The sequence below is a fragment of the Scatophagus argus genome, chromosome 23 (assembly GCF_020382885.2).
Source record: "Scatophagus argus isolate fScaArg1 chromosome 23, fScaArg1.pri, whole genome shotgun sequence".
Taxonomy (NCBI): Eukaryota; Metazoa; Chordata; class Actinopteri; family Scatophagidae; genus Scatophagus; species Scatophagus argus.
In genome coordinates this window covers 4226068-4241738 of record NC_058515.1, presented here as the reverse complement: position 1 = coordinate 4241738, position 15671 = coordinate 4226068, and the positions used below count along the sequence as shown (strand labels likewise).

At 39.4% G+C, this 15671-nt stretch overlaps 3 protein-coding genes across 4 annotated transcripts; all 3 read left to right on the top strand.

Moving 5' to 3' along the window:
• The first annotated feature begins 317 nt into the window (after nt 1-317).
• On the top strand, nt 318-2922 carry LOC124055006. Its single transcript, XM_046381595.1, has 5 exons — nt 318-428; nt 544-1233; nt 1363-1491; nt 1578-1612; nt 1738-2922. The coding sequence occupies exons 1-5, from the start codon at nt 386-388 to the stop codon at nt 1861-1863; spliced, it is 1023 nt and encodes a 340-aa protein (XP_046237551.1). The 5' UTR covers nt 318-385; the 3' UTR covers nt 1864-2922.
• A 2467-nt stretch (nt 2923-5389) lies between these two features.
• Nucleotides 5390-7561, top strand: LOC124055058. 2 transcript variants are annotated; one of them, XM_046381654.1, is made up of 5 exons: nt 5390-5602; nt 5721-6425; nt 6517-6651; nt 6824-6861; nt 7221-7561. In XM_046381654.1, the coding sequence occupies exons 1-5, from the start codon at nt 5548-5550 to the stop codon at nt 7326-7328; spliced, it is 1041 nt and encodes a 346-aa protein (XP_046237610.1). In that variant the 5' UTR covers nt 5390-5547; the 3' UTR covers nt 7329-7561. The 2 variants fall into 2 exon arrangements, with proteins under 2 accessions (XP_046237610.1, XP_046237609.1); XM_046381653.1 differs by having other exon boundaries at nt 7218-7561.
• Nucleotides 7562-10007: 2446 nt separating this feature from the next.
• LOC124055011 lies at nt 10008-15449 on the top strand. The gene is made up of 5 exons (XM_046381598.1): nt 10008-10424; nt 10627-11319; nt 11639-11767; nt 11857-11900; nt 12059-15449. Exons 1-5 carry the CDS (start codon nt 10370-10372, stop codon nt 12176-12178), a joined length of 1041 nt encoding a protein of 346 aa, XP_046237554.1. The 5' UTR covers nt 10008-10369; the 3' UTR covers nt 12179-15449.
• Nucleotides 15450-15671: the final 222 nt, after the last annotated feature.

The window sequence follows — 15671 nt, the reverse complement described above, 5'->3', positions numbered from 1 at the left end:
AGGACATTGAAATTTAACAAACTTGTGCCATGACAGAGAAAATAGCATGTATTTCCAAAGTTAAAAAATAAAAACAACACAAAGCACTGTGCACGATGAGGAGAACAATACAGCTTTCAGAGCCACAATTCAGAAATGGAGCATTTCCTTTCATGGTATAAAAACATGTTTTCACACCTACCTTTCCTACCGTCCTGTCATTGAACCAAAAACACTCAATCAACCTCAATTTCACCTTGGGTCACCTGATCAGACTGCTTTTGACAAAGAGCAAATTGCTAGTCTGATTCTGAACCAGTCAGCTTAGCCAATCATAAACGGCATCCGTCGCCTATAAGAGTTGTGTGGTCCATTGACATACAGATACTGCCGGCAGAGTTCAAGGATGATGTCACTTCGTATTTTTTTTGTGCTCCTCTGTGAAATCTGTGAGTATTTTTAATGCTTTTGTCGCTGTTTTTATGTGCATGAATATAATTGTGAGTGAGAAGAAAGAGGTTTTTAAAAAAAATGAATAATGGAATTTTATGTATTTCTGTGCAGGTCAGGTGCCAGCTGCTGACAAAAACCTAGATATAATTCAGGACAGCAAGGTCATAACAGCTGAAGTTGGGGAGACTGTGACTCTGAAATGCTTATGCCAAGATGACTCTGTAACTTTCTTCTTCTGGTACCAGCAAAGCTTGGGGGGCAAACCTCTCATTGTGTCATCTCGGATGAAGTACAGCACAAAAGCTTCCATCTTCCCCCAATATAAAGAAAGGTTTCGGGTGGAATTTGAAGAAAACTTCAACAATCTAATAATCTCACATGTGCAGCTGTCAGATTCAGCAACATATTACTGTGGAATTTTACAGTTAAATACAGTTGAATTTGGACAAGGTGCTTTCCTTCATGTCAAATCATCGCTGTCCAACACCCATGCTGTTGTCCATCAGCCAGTGTTGGAGACACTTCAGTTGGGAGACCCTGCAATTTTAAGCTGTACAAGTTACGCTGAAAAATGTGTAGGGGAGCAGAGTCTGTACTGGTTCAGACATGGTGCAGCTCAGCCTGCAATTGTGTATCACAGTGCACAATGGTGTACGAATGACTTAGAGTCTCATGCAAAAAACTGCACATCAAACCTCACTATAAAGTCAGTGAACTCGTCCGATGCAGGAATGTACTACTGTGCTCTGGCCTCCTGTGGGGAGATTGTGTTAGGAAATGGAACGAAAGTGGAGATTGCAGGTAGGTGATAATAACTAATACCTAATATGGATGGCACGTTAGAATAAACTTAAATTAACTGATTATTGTATATTTGTAAATATGTAAAATGGACATCAAATATATTTTGTCTTGATTGTATGTGACAAGATTTTACCAGACTCATCCCTCTCCTGGTGCACTGCCTGAGTGTGACATTGGCAGTTTCTATTATTCTTCTTCTTGTCTTGGCTTTCACCATATCCAAGTTGAATAAACAGATATGTTCTGTTTGCAAAGGTAAGATTTTCAGAACAAAGGATTTGAATTTTTTTTCTGTAGTGACCCAGCTTGATTGGATTTACAGGATTTGCTTTGATTTACAGGAACTGTCTCTAATTTGACATCTTCTGACAATATGGTAGGTGAAATAACTTCATGATAGAAAACCTATCGAATGCATAAATAAGATTTTAATAACAGCTGTTATATTTTTACTTCTAGTACTTCTCAAACATTTTTCCTTTGCAATTTTGTTATTACCAGAGCCAAGATGCAGATGTCATCCATTACGCTGCTCTGAAAATGAGCGGAACCAGCAAACGACATCGACCAGAGGCACGCGAGGAGAGCATTTGCGTGTACTCTAGAGTAAAGAATAGAAAACACTGAACTTTGCCTTTGCTTCTAACTGCTTCTATCACTTGCAAGAAAATGACATGACTAAATATATAAAAATGCATAAATAATATGTGCATGTGTTCGTGCATCTGTATATAACACTGGATACAAATTCAGGCAATTCAATCAATCCCCTATGATGTTATAAATATCATTCCTGTCCGAAACCTCAGCACGTTTTTATCACTTGGCCGCTTCTAACAGTCTACTTGTCACACCTGCGGTGAAGGTGATGTGAACCACAGCATATTCAGCAAGTTTCCATCAGTGGAAAATCAAGGCCCAGCATAGCTTCAGCACAGGAAGACCGGTCTGCAGCTTGCAGACCATAGCATCTTGTAGCGAAACTGGTGTTGCAGAACTTTGTGATACAAGCACTGGGGCCCAGATGCAGAAAACATGCTGTGCAGATGATAAGAAAAACTAAAAGCTGGCAGCATTTTGTCATTAAAATAAAGCAGGAATTTAGACTATAGACTTCAGGGTGAAGTGAAAGAAAAAAAAAATGTGCCAAGGTGGTGGGCAAAATGGCTGTAAGAATAATGTAATAATCACAACAATTTGAACATTAAAATGAAAGTTCAGGGGGTCACACAGCCAGTGTTTAATTAAATTAAAAATGTCTTCTGATGAAGGAAAGATGGTATCTGATCAGTGTGAGTTTTGCCAAGAGGCTATTATACATGTATTATGTGTCTTTTAAAGTCAGTAAAAAAAACAGGAGCTCTGTAACGGGAGCAGGACAGGCGGTGGTGATGAGGGGTGTGATGGGTATTTGGTGGTATATGATTTCATCACTGCTTTTCACAACACAAACATTAGACAATGAAAAATTTCAGATATTTCTTCTAATTTTGTGCTTTAACAATGATTAAAGTTACAGTGTTCCTTTATTGATACAGCAGTTGATTCGGGAGTTTTATCTATTTGCTCATTGTAACTCACTGTGTATATGTTGTATTATGTAATTTTCTAAATGAATCCTGATGCCCTCTTGAAAATAAATCTTTCCAAAGTCTGTTTTGTCTCCATGAAAGATCATTTAGTCATTTCTGAATGATCAGTCATAGGCAGTCTTGTCTACAAAAAGTAATTTTAACAAACGTTTGCCCCTGGGGAGAATGGGTAGCATGTACACTATATGGACAAATGGACTGGGGCAACTGACATTTACACCAGCAGGAACCTTACTGACATTAAATTCTAAATAGATAGAGAGATTTGCAGCTATAAGAGTTTCCACTCTTCTGGGAAGGATTTCTGTAAGTGTTTCTGTCTGCTTTTCTTTCCCCTCTTTCATGCAGGAGATCATTTGTAAGGCCAGGCATTGAAGTTGGATGAAAAAGCCTTGTTCACAATGTTCTTTCCAGTTCATCTCCAAAGGTGTTCGATGGGGTTGAGGTCTGGCCTCTGTGTGGGACAGTAACCAGTCTCACAATCTGGATCGCCCTCTGACAGATATGAATGCAGACTGCAACTTGAGTGGTGCACAGACAGGCTTACAACTAGTACAACTAGTTATTCTAATTGGATAATACTGGGTTAAGCATGTTCCCACAGTTACAGTTAGTCAGTTTGTCACTGAGGTTCAATATTTCCACTCTCGCTACACCTAGTCAAAAAACACACTACCATACATAACTAATCTGTGGTGATTTTAGGATCAGGTACTGGCCAGAGCAAAAGGAACATAAAAACAAAGTGAACAAAGTACCCATTGATAAAGAAATAAATTCCTTTTTATTTTACAAAGCAAAATCTTTAAAAATGAAAAGCACACCAACCTCTCAGCAACACTATCTCAGAATCAGCGGAACGCAATCGGTCTTGCATTGCGAACATCGTGCACTTTCGATACAGGCATGAGACCTTCAGTGTGTGGTGGTGTGCTTAAAAACATCCAGCCAGCCCTCTCGGAGGGGTTGACAACAAAATTCACCTACACATGATTTTTTTATGTCGCACAAACTCATCTGTCCAGAAGCGAGAGTCAACAAGTGTGGCTTAGGCTGTTGTTATCGTAAATGTGATAGTCCTTCTCACACTCATAGATGTAAGGCTGTTTTGTTTGTCCCTCTGTGGTCAAAGATAACTGCTCGCTATACTTTGGTCATGTGTTTTTCGAACCGGCCCCTCTGCTCTCTTTGTCTTTGTGGTTTTAAACAGGAAGTCTCTGCAGCGTTTTCATGCACAGCAGCAACACGGCTGAACTCTACGCAGACTATTACAAGCAAACTATTCCACTACGCCATTCTTCTCTCTCTCTGTCACATTCTGCCTACATTCAATTGCTAGCAAGCTGTCAAACTTTAAAAGTGTTCTCGCTCTTCACTGTCATTCAGCTATCTGTTCAGCCCCGAGAAAATTTGCATCCCATGTCCACCCCTTCACCACTGTGACTGTGATGTCTGACCATTTTCAATCAAATCCTCCATTTTCAAGTTACCCGTCCACATAGTCAGTGTCACTCCTACTTACCACCAGCAGTGATTAGGCTCCAGAGGGAAGTCCACCTCAGTGTTTTTTTTTTTGTTGTTCCTCAAAAGGATTTTATTAAATGGTACCTTTAACAGGTAACATTACCAGGCTACTCTACATTGCCCCTAGGTGTGAGTGTGAGAGTGTGTGGTTGTCTGTCTTGTGTGTTGGCCCTGCGATTGACTGGCAACCAGTCCGCCCATAGTCAGCTGGAATAGGCACCAGCTTCCCCGTGACCCTGATGAATATGCGATATAGAAAATGGATGGATGGATTACCAGAAACCCTGAGGACCAGCTGTGCTTGGGAAGTAGTGTGCTTGGATTCATGTTTGCTTAAACATGTCATGTCAATCCACACTCTGCTGACAATATTCCACAGACTGTTGCAGCAACCAAAAAACTGTTAATAAAAGGGGTGGGCAATCTCATCAAAAATAATAAAGAAAAAATAATATCGCAGTCTATTTATTTGCAGTCAGAATCCATGTTCTAAATTAGACTCTAGCCAGACTTGAAATAGTACCTTTTTTTTTTCATTTGCGTCATTAAATCATAATATTGCCTCGACACTAGTTCTTTTTTTGGCACACCAGGCCACTATCTGTGACTCACATCGCATTCTTTACAATCTGTCACCCAAGGATTGGGTCTATTGATATAGTCAATAAAGTTTGGAAACAGGATTAAAAGAACATTAAATATCACAATCTCTACAATCCATCTAAAATCTAGATTGTGGAGTCCTCCAGCTGCGCAATCCAAAATCAAATCCAAGCCAACAAAACCAACACTTAGTCCTTAGGGAAAATCACCACAGAAAATGTTATCAAGAACTATTAAACACAGAGCCATGTTCCTTTAATAGCTAAATCTATTGATGTGGGGAGGTTGTATATCAATCACAGATGCTTATGCTTCTTAACGGGGAAGAGTTCTAAAAAACAAAACACAGGCGTCATCAAGGGGCATATTTTAAATGTCCCATGCATAAGAAATTATGTTCAGTAGAAAAAGAAAATACCTGTTTGAGATTGTGATTCTCTTAAAGCAGTGCAATTTAGTAGTGATCATGAGTTCATGATCTTCCAAATGTGACTCTTAGGTGGTACTTGTTCTTAGCCAATCAAACAAAGTCTTCTCTCTGAAGACTGGAGAACATATTGAGAGATTCATTCAACACAACAATCTGAACAAGATGGACATCCTGTGGTGTGCTTTTTGTCTGACTTCTCTGTTCTTGGGAAGAATAGGTAAGTCGTCAGTTGTAATTTCCATATTTACTATGATTACAGATTTTTCAAACAGAATTTATGTTCAAGTCAGTTCACTGAATTAAATACGCTCTTTCTGGATCTCTTTTCTCTCCAGCTGAGATGACTGATCTGAAATCGCCCATATCTGTACGTCAAGACAGTGGTTTTGTGTCAGTTGATGTTGGTAACAACTTAACCATGCAATGTTTCTATGAAGGCAATGCGGCAATGTTTTACTGGTTTAAGCAAACTTTTGGGCAGAAACCAAGGCTCATCTCCTCCTTCTATAAACATGAAGAAAATGGTGTCTTTCATAACAAATTTAAGAACAATTCTCGTTTCACACTAAACACAGGAAATGGTAAAAATCACTTGACTATCTCAGATTTACACATTTCAGACTCAGCTACTTACTTCTGTGCGAGTTTAAATGCATACAAACTTGAATTTGCAAAGGGTATGATTGTTAGTGTGAAGGGTTCAGGTCTGAGCATCCCAGCTTTAGTCCGTCAGTCAACGTCCGAGACCATCCAGCCAGGAGGCTCTGTGACTCTGAACTGTACAGTACACACTGGGACCTGTGATGGAGAACACAGTGTTTACTGGTTCAAAAACTCTGAAGAATCTCATCCAGGATTCATTTACACCCATGGAAGCAGGAATGATCAGTGTGAGTGGAAACCCAACACACAAACACACTCCTGTGTTTACAATTTGCCAATGAAGAACCTGAATGTTTCTCATGCTGGGACCTTCTCCTGTGCTGTTGCCTCATGTGGACACATACTGTTTGGAAATGGAAAAAAGATGGACTTTGAGAGTAAGTAACCTAGCAGATGTTTCATATGTAAAGTTGTTATGATTACTACTTCCTCAGTATTTTACAGGTTTGTAATATCTCCTATCATCAGGATCTGCAGATAAAGTGGAATCTTTTATCTTCGTGTATTTTTTGATTGGAGCTTTGGTATTCGTCATGATCGTGGTTGTTATACTGGCGTATGGAGCATATACAATGAAAAACCGAAACAGCTGCCAATGTACAGGTAGGCTGGCTTCCAGTTATTAATTTCATAACGGAGAGGCAACCAATTGAGGCTGATATATAATCTATGGTGATATGCTATTGAGATTTATCTTCAAACATATCCAAGAAGTATATCAAGAAGTCAGTCTCACCATTAGCGTGAATTTGAAAGATTTTTTTTTTTTAACCAGACTCAAGATCTTCAGCTGCCTTGACTCCAAATGCAGAGGTGAGTAGAGCACTACTAAAACAATGTTACAGCATGGCAACACCAACACCTTTGCAAAATCATTCAATTCCATACTCCTGACCCATACCTTTAAGAAACTGCGAGGGTCAAGGTTTTGCCTTGCATTTATCAGAATGTTTTTGCATACTGTGTATGTCAGTTAAACACAATATATGAAAATGTCAATATGAGCAGCTTATTACCTGTCATAAAAGCCCATAAAGTCCCCATAAAGTCCAGAGGTTTGATGCATCGTACAGATGTTGCTGTTAGTGTGTGAAATACATTAATTCCAGAACAGTGATGTGTATTTACATGTGATGAAATGCTGTTATTAAATGATATATTATTTCCAGCACTGCCAAGATCCAGACAACCTCCATTATGCTGCTTTGAAAGTCAACAGACAAACAAGACAGAGGGTTGATCCACAAAGTGAATGTGTGTATTCCATTGTAAGGCAGTAGGCGCTGTACATAATATTTGTATGCTTTCTACTTTGTTTCTGTGATTTCTTTCAAAAATAGGAGCATTGCTGTCAGTTTACATCTCAGTAAACTAGATGTAAAGCAATGAATGAAACTAATAAAAACTTGTTTTCATTGCGATCAGCAGCCAAGCTTTCTTGATGCACTGATGTTGTCAAATGTGCTGTTTTTCGACTTTCACTATAACATGTTTACAATGTACAAACACAACTACATATACAGTATATCTATGTGGGTTTATATATATAATTAACTACAAAAGTAGCATATTTAGATTGTATAGACAAAATTATTGAGGAACCTGACCATTACACCAATAAGTACTTTAAAGATATCACATTCTAAATATGTAGACAGCTTTGCCACTATAACAGAATGGCTTGTGGTCAGGGCTCTGTGCAGGCCAGTCAAGTTCTTCCACACTAATCTCATTCTGGAATAGAAAAGGGCCTTCCCCAAACTGTTACCACAAAGTTGGAAGTAAAGCATTGTCTAAAATGTCTTGATATGCTGAAGCATTAAGATTTCCCTTCACTGGAAGTAAGTGGCCCGGCCCAATCCCTGTCAAACAGTCCCGTAAAGAGGTACGTCTGGATACTTTTGCCTATATAGTGTATTTCAATGGTTTGTCACATACTCTACATTTTGAAATTTAAGAGCAAGCCTCTGCAAACATCAAGCACTATTGATACGGAAGTGACTCAGCAGACCTCATGGTGGGTGGGTAATTTGAAAGCACATTTTGAACATGGTGGGAGCCTGCCTGTCAGAGAGTGTGTAAACCTTATCTATACTCATATTTCTCTTCCCCAAATATCTTTGCAGGTTGTTCATTGTTACATTCACCCAGAGAACATGTTTTTTAGTCTTGATGTGGTCAGCAATCAAAAGTTAGCTCTTAGTATATCTGGTAATGTACTTTCCCAGTACTCGTTGCTCTCTCTCTCTTTGAGGTTTCAAACAGGAAGTCGCTGTTGTGTTTTCATATGCAGTAGTCACACTGTAGATTAACTTAGCTGCAATAACAAGCATCTTATTGCTGGTAATATTATTGCAAGCATCATTAAGCTGCAAAATATTTTTCTTTCCAATGAAAAATTGCAAAGAAAAATATATTGTGTTGGCAATGTAGTTTGATCAGCTGGGCCACACAAAGCTTTTTCCAGACTCAAATACCTCATTATCTACTGGACAGATTATAACTGATTTTTAACTGATATATATCAGACATGGTCCCAAGAATCCAGTTTCTCCTGACCAGTGACTCTCCCCTGACTGTTCCTAAATTGTTGCTATTAGGCTGATATTTTTGTTTTTATGTGTTAACTCTCGACACTTACTCAACGGATATCCATCCATATCCATATCCAATGAGTAAATCCCATTGACTTTGGTGACCCCTGATTTTTCCTGTAGTGGTTTTCATTTATCTTGTGAAATTACTCAACATCTAGAGGATGGAATGGCACAACATTTGATGCAGACATTTATGGTCACCATAGGCCGAATACTACTGACTTTGGTGTTCCCTTAAGACTTCATCTAGCATTGGTATGAGGTTCACTTTGTGGTTGTGAGTGAAATGTCCTAACAGTTACTGGATGGATTCCTACATTCGCCGAAATGCCGAGCTCACAGAATCATCCGAGATCCCCCACACCCCCATCATGGACTATTCTCTCTGCTGGCATCAGGAAAGAGGTTCAGCATTATATGAAGCAGAACAGCCACATTCAATCCCTCACCTGCTTGCATGCACATTCACATGGGACTGTTCACCGGACTGCTCTATACTAGAGTACAAGCTTACACACTGCTGCTGTGCAATATATTTCATGCAAATGTTCAATATATTTTTGTATTTTTTTATATAGTTTTAATCAGTATATTTCGCCCTCTCCCTCTGATGAACATTGTATGGTTCATAGTGTGAATGTCAAAAAAAGCCTATCTATCTGTCTGTCTGTCTGTGTCTATGTGTCTACGTTTGGAAGTCATTTCATCTTCCCCTCAGCATGAAGTGTAATCAGCATGCTAGCATTCCATACTAAGATGTGTTGAAATGTGTGTTAGCAGCCTTACAAAGCTGCTAATGTGGCTATAGGCTGCTAGTCCAGTGTTTTATAATTGACTTACAACAGCAATAGTTAGTACTGTCGTCTCCTAGCAAGAGGGTTCCAGGTTCGAGTCTGGGTCTGGGCCCTCCTGTGTGGAGTTTGCATGTTCTTCTGTGCCTGCATTTGGTTTTTGGGGAACTCTGACTTCCTCCCACAGTCCCAAAAACATGCTCTTCAGGTTAACTGGCTACTCTACATTGCCCCTTGGTGTGAGTGTGTGTATTTGTGTGATTGGCTTTGTGTGTCAGCCCTGTGAATGATCTGTGACCATTCCAGAATGTCCCTGGCCTCTCGCCTGTTGTCAACTGGGATAGGCTCCAGCCCCCCCTGACCCTGCATAGATAAAGTGATATAGAAAATGGATTATGGATGCATGAGTTTCAAGAAATTAACCATTTCAATTTAGACAGAGAGTCTGCATTTGATATCATCAGACAATGTTTTGTGGTTAATAAAAGAAATCCTTACAGCCACACAAAAAAAAAATTGGGTCTTGGAGTTTGCACTAGTGTTGAGTTTAGCACTGACAAATTACATTTATATCTGATCATAAGTAAGATGCAAAGTTCAATTCAGTATTTTTCAGTCTTCTACACTACTCTGATCAGTCAGTGTCCAGTAATCCATTTTGGGTCTTTGTTGAATATTTGTGGTGATGATATCAGCGAATGAAGGATTATGAAAACATGAGGATTACAAGTTACACTGTGGTTCTAGTGCCCCTCTCCAAGTGTCTTGACTCGACAACCAAGACAGTCAATGTAGGGGGAAACATGTGTTCACTGTTTCCAAAATAGCACCTTCAGTGTCACTTCTTGTTAGCCAATCAAATGAGGTCCTCTCACTAAGAGTAAAGAAAGGATATGGAAGGTCTCAACATTTTGTCAAGAGTTTTTAATCACGATGACATCTCCAAGGTTTGCGTTATATCTGACTTGTCTGTGCTTGTGGAGAATGGGTAAGTTTGGTCTTTTATTATTTAATTAAAGAGTTTGGTCTAGACCTGCTCTAATTGGAAAGTTTGGTTGTGAATTGGGGCTATATAAATGACCTGAATTGAACTGAAAATTGAATTTTGTCAGTTTAATTTGTATCCTCACCCAAGTGACTGTAGACATCATTGCTTTTATGTTGATCTTCTTTGGTCTCTTTTCATTCAGCTATGGAAACTACGTCTCTGCATCAGGAGAGTGGTTTTGTATCTGTTAATGTTGGCGACAGTGTGACATTACGATGTTTCTATGAAGATGAATCTGGAGCAACATTTTATTGGTATAAACAAATACTGGGACAGAATCCAAGGCTCATCTCTAGCTTCTATAAACACAACAAAAAAGGCACTTTTAATGATGAATTCATGAACAATCAGCGCTTCACACTGGATACTGAAAAGGGTAAAAATCACTTGACAATCTCAGATTTACACATTTCAGACTCAGCCACTTACTACTGCGCGGTTTTTTATGCATACAAACTTGAATTTGCAAAGGGTATGACTGTCAGTGTGAAGGGTTCAGGTTTGGACATCCCAGCTTTGGTCCATCAGTCAGCATCTGAGACCATCCAGCCAGGAGGCTCTGTGACTCTGAACTGCACAGTACACACTGGGACCTGTGAGGGAGAACACAGTGTTTACTGGTTCAAAAGGTCTGAAGATTCTCCTCAAGCACTCATTTACACCCATGGAGGCAGGAATGATCAGTGTGAGAGGAGACCCAACACACAAACACACTCCTGTGTCTACAACTTGCCGATGAAAAGCCTGAATATTTCTCATGTTGGGACCTACTACTGTGCTGTTGCCTCATGTGGACACATACTGTTTGGAAATGGGACCAAGCTGGACTTTGAGTGTGAGTACAGCAAAACTGTAGCAGAGAGATAATTATGATATAGCCTGGACAGTACTGGATTTCCAAGCCCTGTAACAAGTAACAAAAACAATCTTGATGCATATGCTTTTGATTTGGTTCTTGTTTTTAATTTTGACTGACACTAAATGGGACATTTTACAGTGTAAAAATCAACTGTGCTGCCTGGAGGACAAACTGTATGGGAGACACTTTTCCGAATCTGTCATCTATATCAATAAGCTATAGTTGGCCTGACTGATTTCTCTGTTTAGCTCTACTAAAAGGCTTGTAATGACTCCTGATGTCTGCCTGTCTGCAGATGAGGTGAACCCTCCTGACAGCCGTCTGTACTTCTTGAGTGGTGCTTTGGTATTCTGCACCATCCTGGTTGTTTTCCTGACTTTCTCAGTGTACAACCTGAACAAGAGAAACAGATGCCAATGCACAGGTAATAGCAGTAGTGTCATTATGTATCCTCTTGTATACACACTGAAGATGTATTTAAAACGATATGAGTTTGTTTCTCTTCACTTGCAGTGGAGTCTCAAAGAGCTTCAGTTTCTACCACAACAAATGGAGAGGTGAATATTATTTTTTTTCGGTAAAACAACTGTAAAAATGCCATTCTGACACATGTAACATCGCAACATTTGTTTGTTTTGAGGACTTTGGCAGATTGTTCTTTTTTCTAATGTAGGTCACTGTATTGTGATTACCAGAGTGTATTTTTTGTTACCAGGGTTACCAAGATGCAGACAATCTCCATTATGCTGCTTTAAGGGATTACAGAGTCAGCGGGTCAAGAAGACAGAGAGACAACACTGAAACTGTATGTGTGTACTCCAGTGTCAGGCAGTAGATCTGGACATGCTTCATCTGTACTTTGTTTATGTCTAAGGTCTAATTTTGTTAACACCTGTTAAAATGAATTCCTTTTGTCCAACCATTTGATCAAGTTTATGTAGCAACTCCTTCACAATACTGTCCCTGCTGTATTGATCTACCAGTGCTGAAAAGCTGAAAATAAGAGGTGAAATCTTCATGTTTTTGTTTTTACATGTAGGGCGGCATGTGGTTAGCATTGTCGCCCAACAGCTTCCAGGTTTGAATCTGGGACCTTCTGTGCCTGTGTGGGTTTTCTCCGGGTATTCCAGTTTCCTCCCACAGTCCCAAAAACATTCACATTAGGCTAACTGGCTACTCTACATTGCTCCTGTGTGTGACCGTGTGCAGCTGTCTGTCTGTGTATCAGCAGGGTGTATACTGCTTCTCGCTCGTAGTCAGCTGGGATAGACGGATAAGCAGTATAGAGAATGGATGGATGAACGTTTTTGTAGATGTTGCTTTAAGATGCAAAAAACTCTTTGACAGTTTCTCTCTTCGTCTGCAGTGAAAAGTTCAAATTGTATTGAAATTGGAGAAACTAATGTGGGTTCTGTCTTTCCGGTGCTTGAATGAGATTTAGGTGAGATAATAATTTTAACCACTCTGACTCCAATTTATAAAATGTCTACTAGGTTGAAATTAATCGTTAATCATTATCGGTAGCATACCTCCTAAGAAACTGTTCTGTCCAACAGAACTACGTCTGGTTAAATGGTTCAGGGATAGGTGATTTAGGTATAAAGTTATCTGACAAGGTACGAAACGTGGGAAATAGCCCGGGCCCTGGGTTGAGATGTTCAGCGGTTCAGAACTAACACTCAATCTTTTCTATTTTCCTCAGCGGTTACTCACTATATAACTATAGAGTCTAGAAACTCCAAGAATCTCAGACTCAAGACCTCTACAGGCATTTAGGCCCGCTAGATAAGGTATCTCAGCAAGGCAATACTACAGTTTAATGGTTAACAGTTATTGTAACCAATTAGACATACAATTAATAAAACTATATTCCTAAGGTAATCCTAAAAAATAATCAAACAGTGAACAGATCCATCAAGCAAGATAATAGTCAAGAATACCACACAGCATACCTGAAATAGGTATGGCTACATGCAGAGCATGGGAGGTCGGAAGATAGTAGAACAACTCCAAGACCATATCTTTGTGTTTCCCGTAAATATCCAACCAGAACAAAGCACTTCGTACTTACATGTTAATTGGAAATTGGCACTCTTTCTGCTTGGGTACCTTTTGGTTATCACGGTGCATATCTAAAGACAATAACAGCAGGAAGGGGAGTGACTCTCCAGAGCAGGGACATTTCTCCCAAAGTTCAGAAATATCACATATAAACTGTCTCTAGCATTTCTTCACTTAGACCTTTGCACTTCTCACACTGAGACGATTAAAATGATATCAAACATGAACACATTTTCATCTCATAATACACAAGATACATTTCAAATCCAACATTTAACGAAGTCCTTTCACTTTAGTGGGCCTGGCCCAGCAGGTGGTGTTAAAGGTCTTTAATTGATGGATAATGATTTGTTTTTTCAGCAATACCAGTACATTTAAAGAGCCAGATGCATTGGTGTGTGTGAAGGACCCTAAGGGAAATACATTTTAACCTGTTTTATTAATGTTCATTTTACATCTATAATATAGCATGCTGAGTTGCTGTTTGGCTCTGCTATGAACACAGAAATGAAACAGTCGTTTCACTGAGACCTGTTCACTTTGAACACATTTTGTTGTGTATCTCTTGCACTGTAGCAGCCTTTGTGGTTTTCAACAGGATGTGGATGTGTTTGTGCTCATAGTGGGCAGTCAGACTGAAAACAGTCCCCTGTTACACCAGGCTGGGCTCTGCATTTGAGGGGGTGTGCAGTTTAAGGTACAGATGAGACAATGATTTACACTGCAAGAAGACCAGGAGGGAAAGATAAATGCATTTAAAATCTGTATTACTAAATTCTGAGCTAATGACTCAGAGAAGCTAAGAGGCTGCCTCTGATGTGTGTGTGTGGATGCATATTCCTGTAGCTTTAGCTTGATGTCTTCATTATTGTACAGTGGGAGGAAGTGGAGACTCGTGTTGTCAATTTTATATATATTTTATATGTTCTGTATGCATATGTTTTCGACCCACAAAATGCAGGTTTTTAGAAATTACCGGCTGTGTTCTTACATCCATGTGATTGGCCAACATAGCATCTTGACTGCTGACATTACATTGTCTGTCATTTGCATATTTCACCAATAATCATATAAAGCTGATACATTTATTGGACACTTTTATCTTAAGGCAGTATGTGTGGAAATAGTTCCTTGGGCTTCTTCATTTTTTAATGTGCATGAGAAAAGCGTGCATTTTCCAACCCACCCTGATGAGTGTATCCTTACTAGTTCAACAAGTTCAATTGTAACATAAATATACTGTATGTCACAAGTTGTAGTTAAGTTATCATTATCAATTCTGCGTTGTAATGTTGTGTGTTATTTATCAATTGGATGTAAAAGATACCTTGAACTCAGTGAGGCTTTGTGAACATGTTAACCTACTTATGTCAGCATTTGGTTCAAAGCACAGCTTCACACAGCTGCTAGCATGTCTCTTAGCTGCATTGTATCTCTGGCAGTTCAGTGAATATTATGGTTTTTCAGCAGGTTGCAAAAGTGTTTGTACTCTCACAGAGATGCACCTTAAAGCCCTTTAGACACATGGGAACAGTAGAGTTCTCACTAGCACTGACAACCTTCACAGGGAAATACTGTGAAAACCACATCATACCCCCCTCACCTGGTTTCCAGAGTTTTAACACAATCAGGTACAGTCTCAAAGATCTCTGCCCCTGGCGCACAAGAAAATAACAACAATCTTGTTATGATCCATTTCTTCCAATTATGGTGTGCTAATACAGAAGTCCACAGTGTTAAAAGATATTTAGATATTTCAAGATTTATCAAACTGACTTTCCACACCATGTTCAGGGTGGGTTAGTCACTGTGAATTTCTGTGGTGCTGAAATGCATGCATTTGACATCTTTTTCCAACAAGTCATGTCAGCTATAGTGTTTTCAGAAGGTTTATCTTGGGTAATGAGGTGACAAAATGGCTTATCATTGCAGCACAAAATACAGTGTCTGTTACAGCTTGAAATAAGCTTGCCAACAGTATTCACTCATCTGCCTTTACACGCATATGAACATCCAATTCTTAATCCATAGGGTTTAATATGACGTCAGCCCACCATTTGCAGCTATAACAGCTTCGACTCTTCTGGGAAGGCTTTCCACAAGGAATGTGTTTATGGGAATTTTTCAGGGAAGGCCTGGCTCGCAGTCTTGGCTCTAATTTATCCCAAAGGTGTTCTGTTGAGTTGAAGTCAGGACTCTGTGCTGGCCAGTCAAGTTCTTCCACACCAAATTCGCTCATCCATGTCTTTATGGACCTTGCTTTGTGC

Bases quoted from the DNA above. Each gene is read 5' to 3' on its own strand.
- LOC124055006 (XM_046381595.1), top strand. From the start codon at position 386: ATGATGTCACTTCGTATTTTTTTTGTGCTCCTCTGTGAAATCT. The intron at 1,234-1,362 runs GTAGGTGATAAT...GTATGTGACAAG, and splicing joins AACGAAAGTGGAGATTGCAG to ATTTTACCAGACTCATCCCT. The intron at 1,613-1,737 runs GTAGGTGAAATA...TGTTATTACCAG, and splicing joins TGACATCTTCTGACAATATG to AGCCAAGATGCAGATGTCAT.
- LOC124055058 (XM_046381653.1), top strand. From the start codon at position 5,548: ATGGACATCCTGTGGTGTGCTTTTTGTCTGACTTCTCTGTTCTTGGGA. The intron at 5,603-5,720 runs GTAAGTCGTCAG...TTTTCTCTCCAG, and splicing joins TCTGTTCTTGGGAAGAATAG to CTGAGATGACTGATCTGAAA. The intron at 6,862-7,217 runs GTGAGTAGAGCA...TATTATTTCCAG, and splicing joins CCTTGACTCCAAATGCAGAG to CACTGCCAAGATCCAGACAA.
- LOC124055011 (XM_046381598.1), top strand. From the start codon at position 10,370: ATGACATCTCCAAGGTTTGCGTTATATCTGACTTGTCTGTGCTTGTGG. The intron at 10,425-10,626 runs GTAAGTTTGGTC...CTTTTCATTCAG, and splicing joins TCTGTGCTTGTGGAGAATGG to CTATGGAAACTACGTCTCTG. The intron at 11,768-11,856 runs GTAATAGCAGTA...CTTCACTTGCAG, and splicing joins AAACAGATGCCAATGCACAG to TGGAGTCTCAAAGAGCTTCA.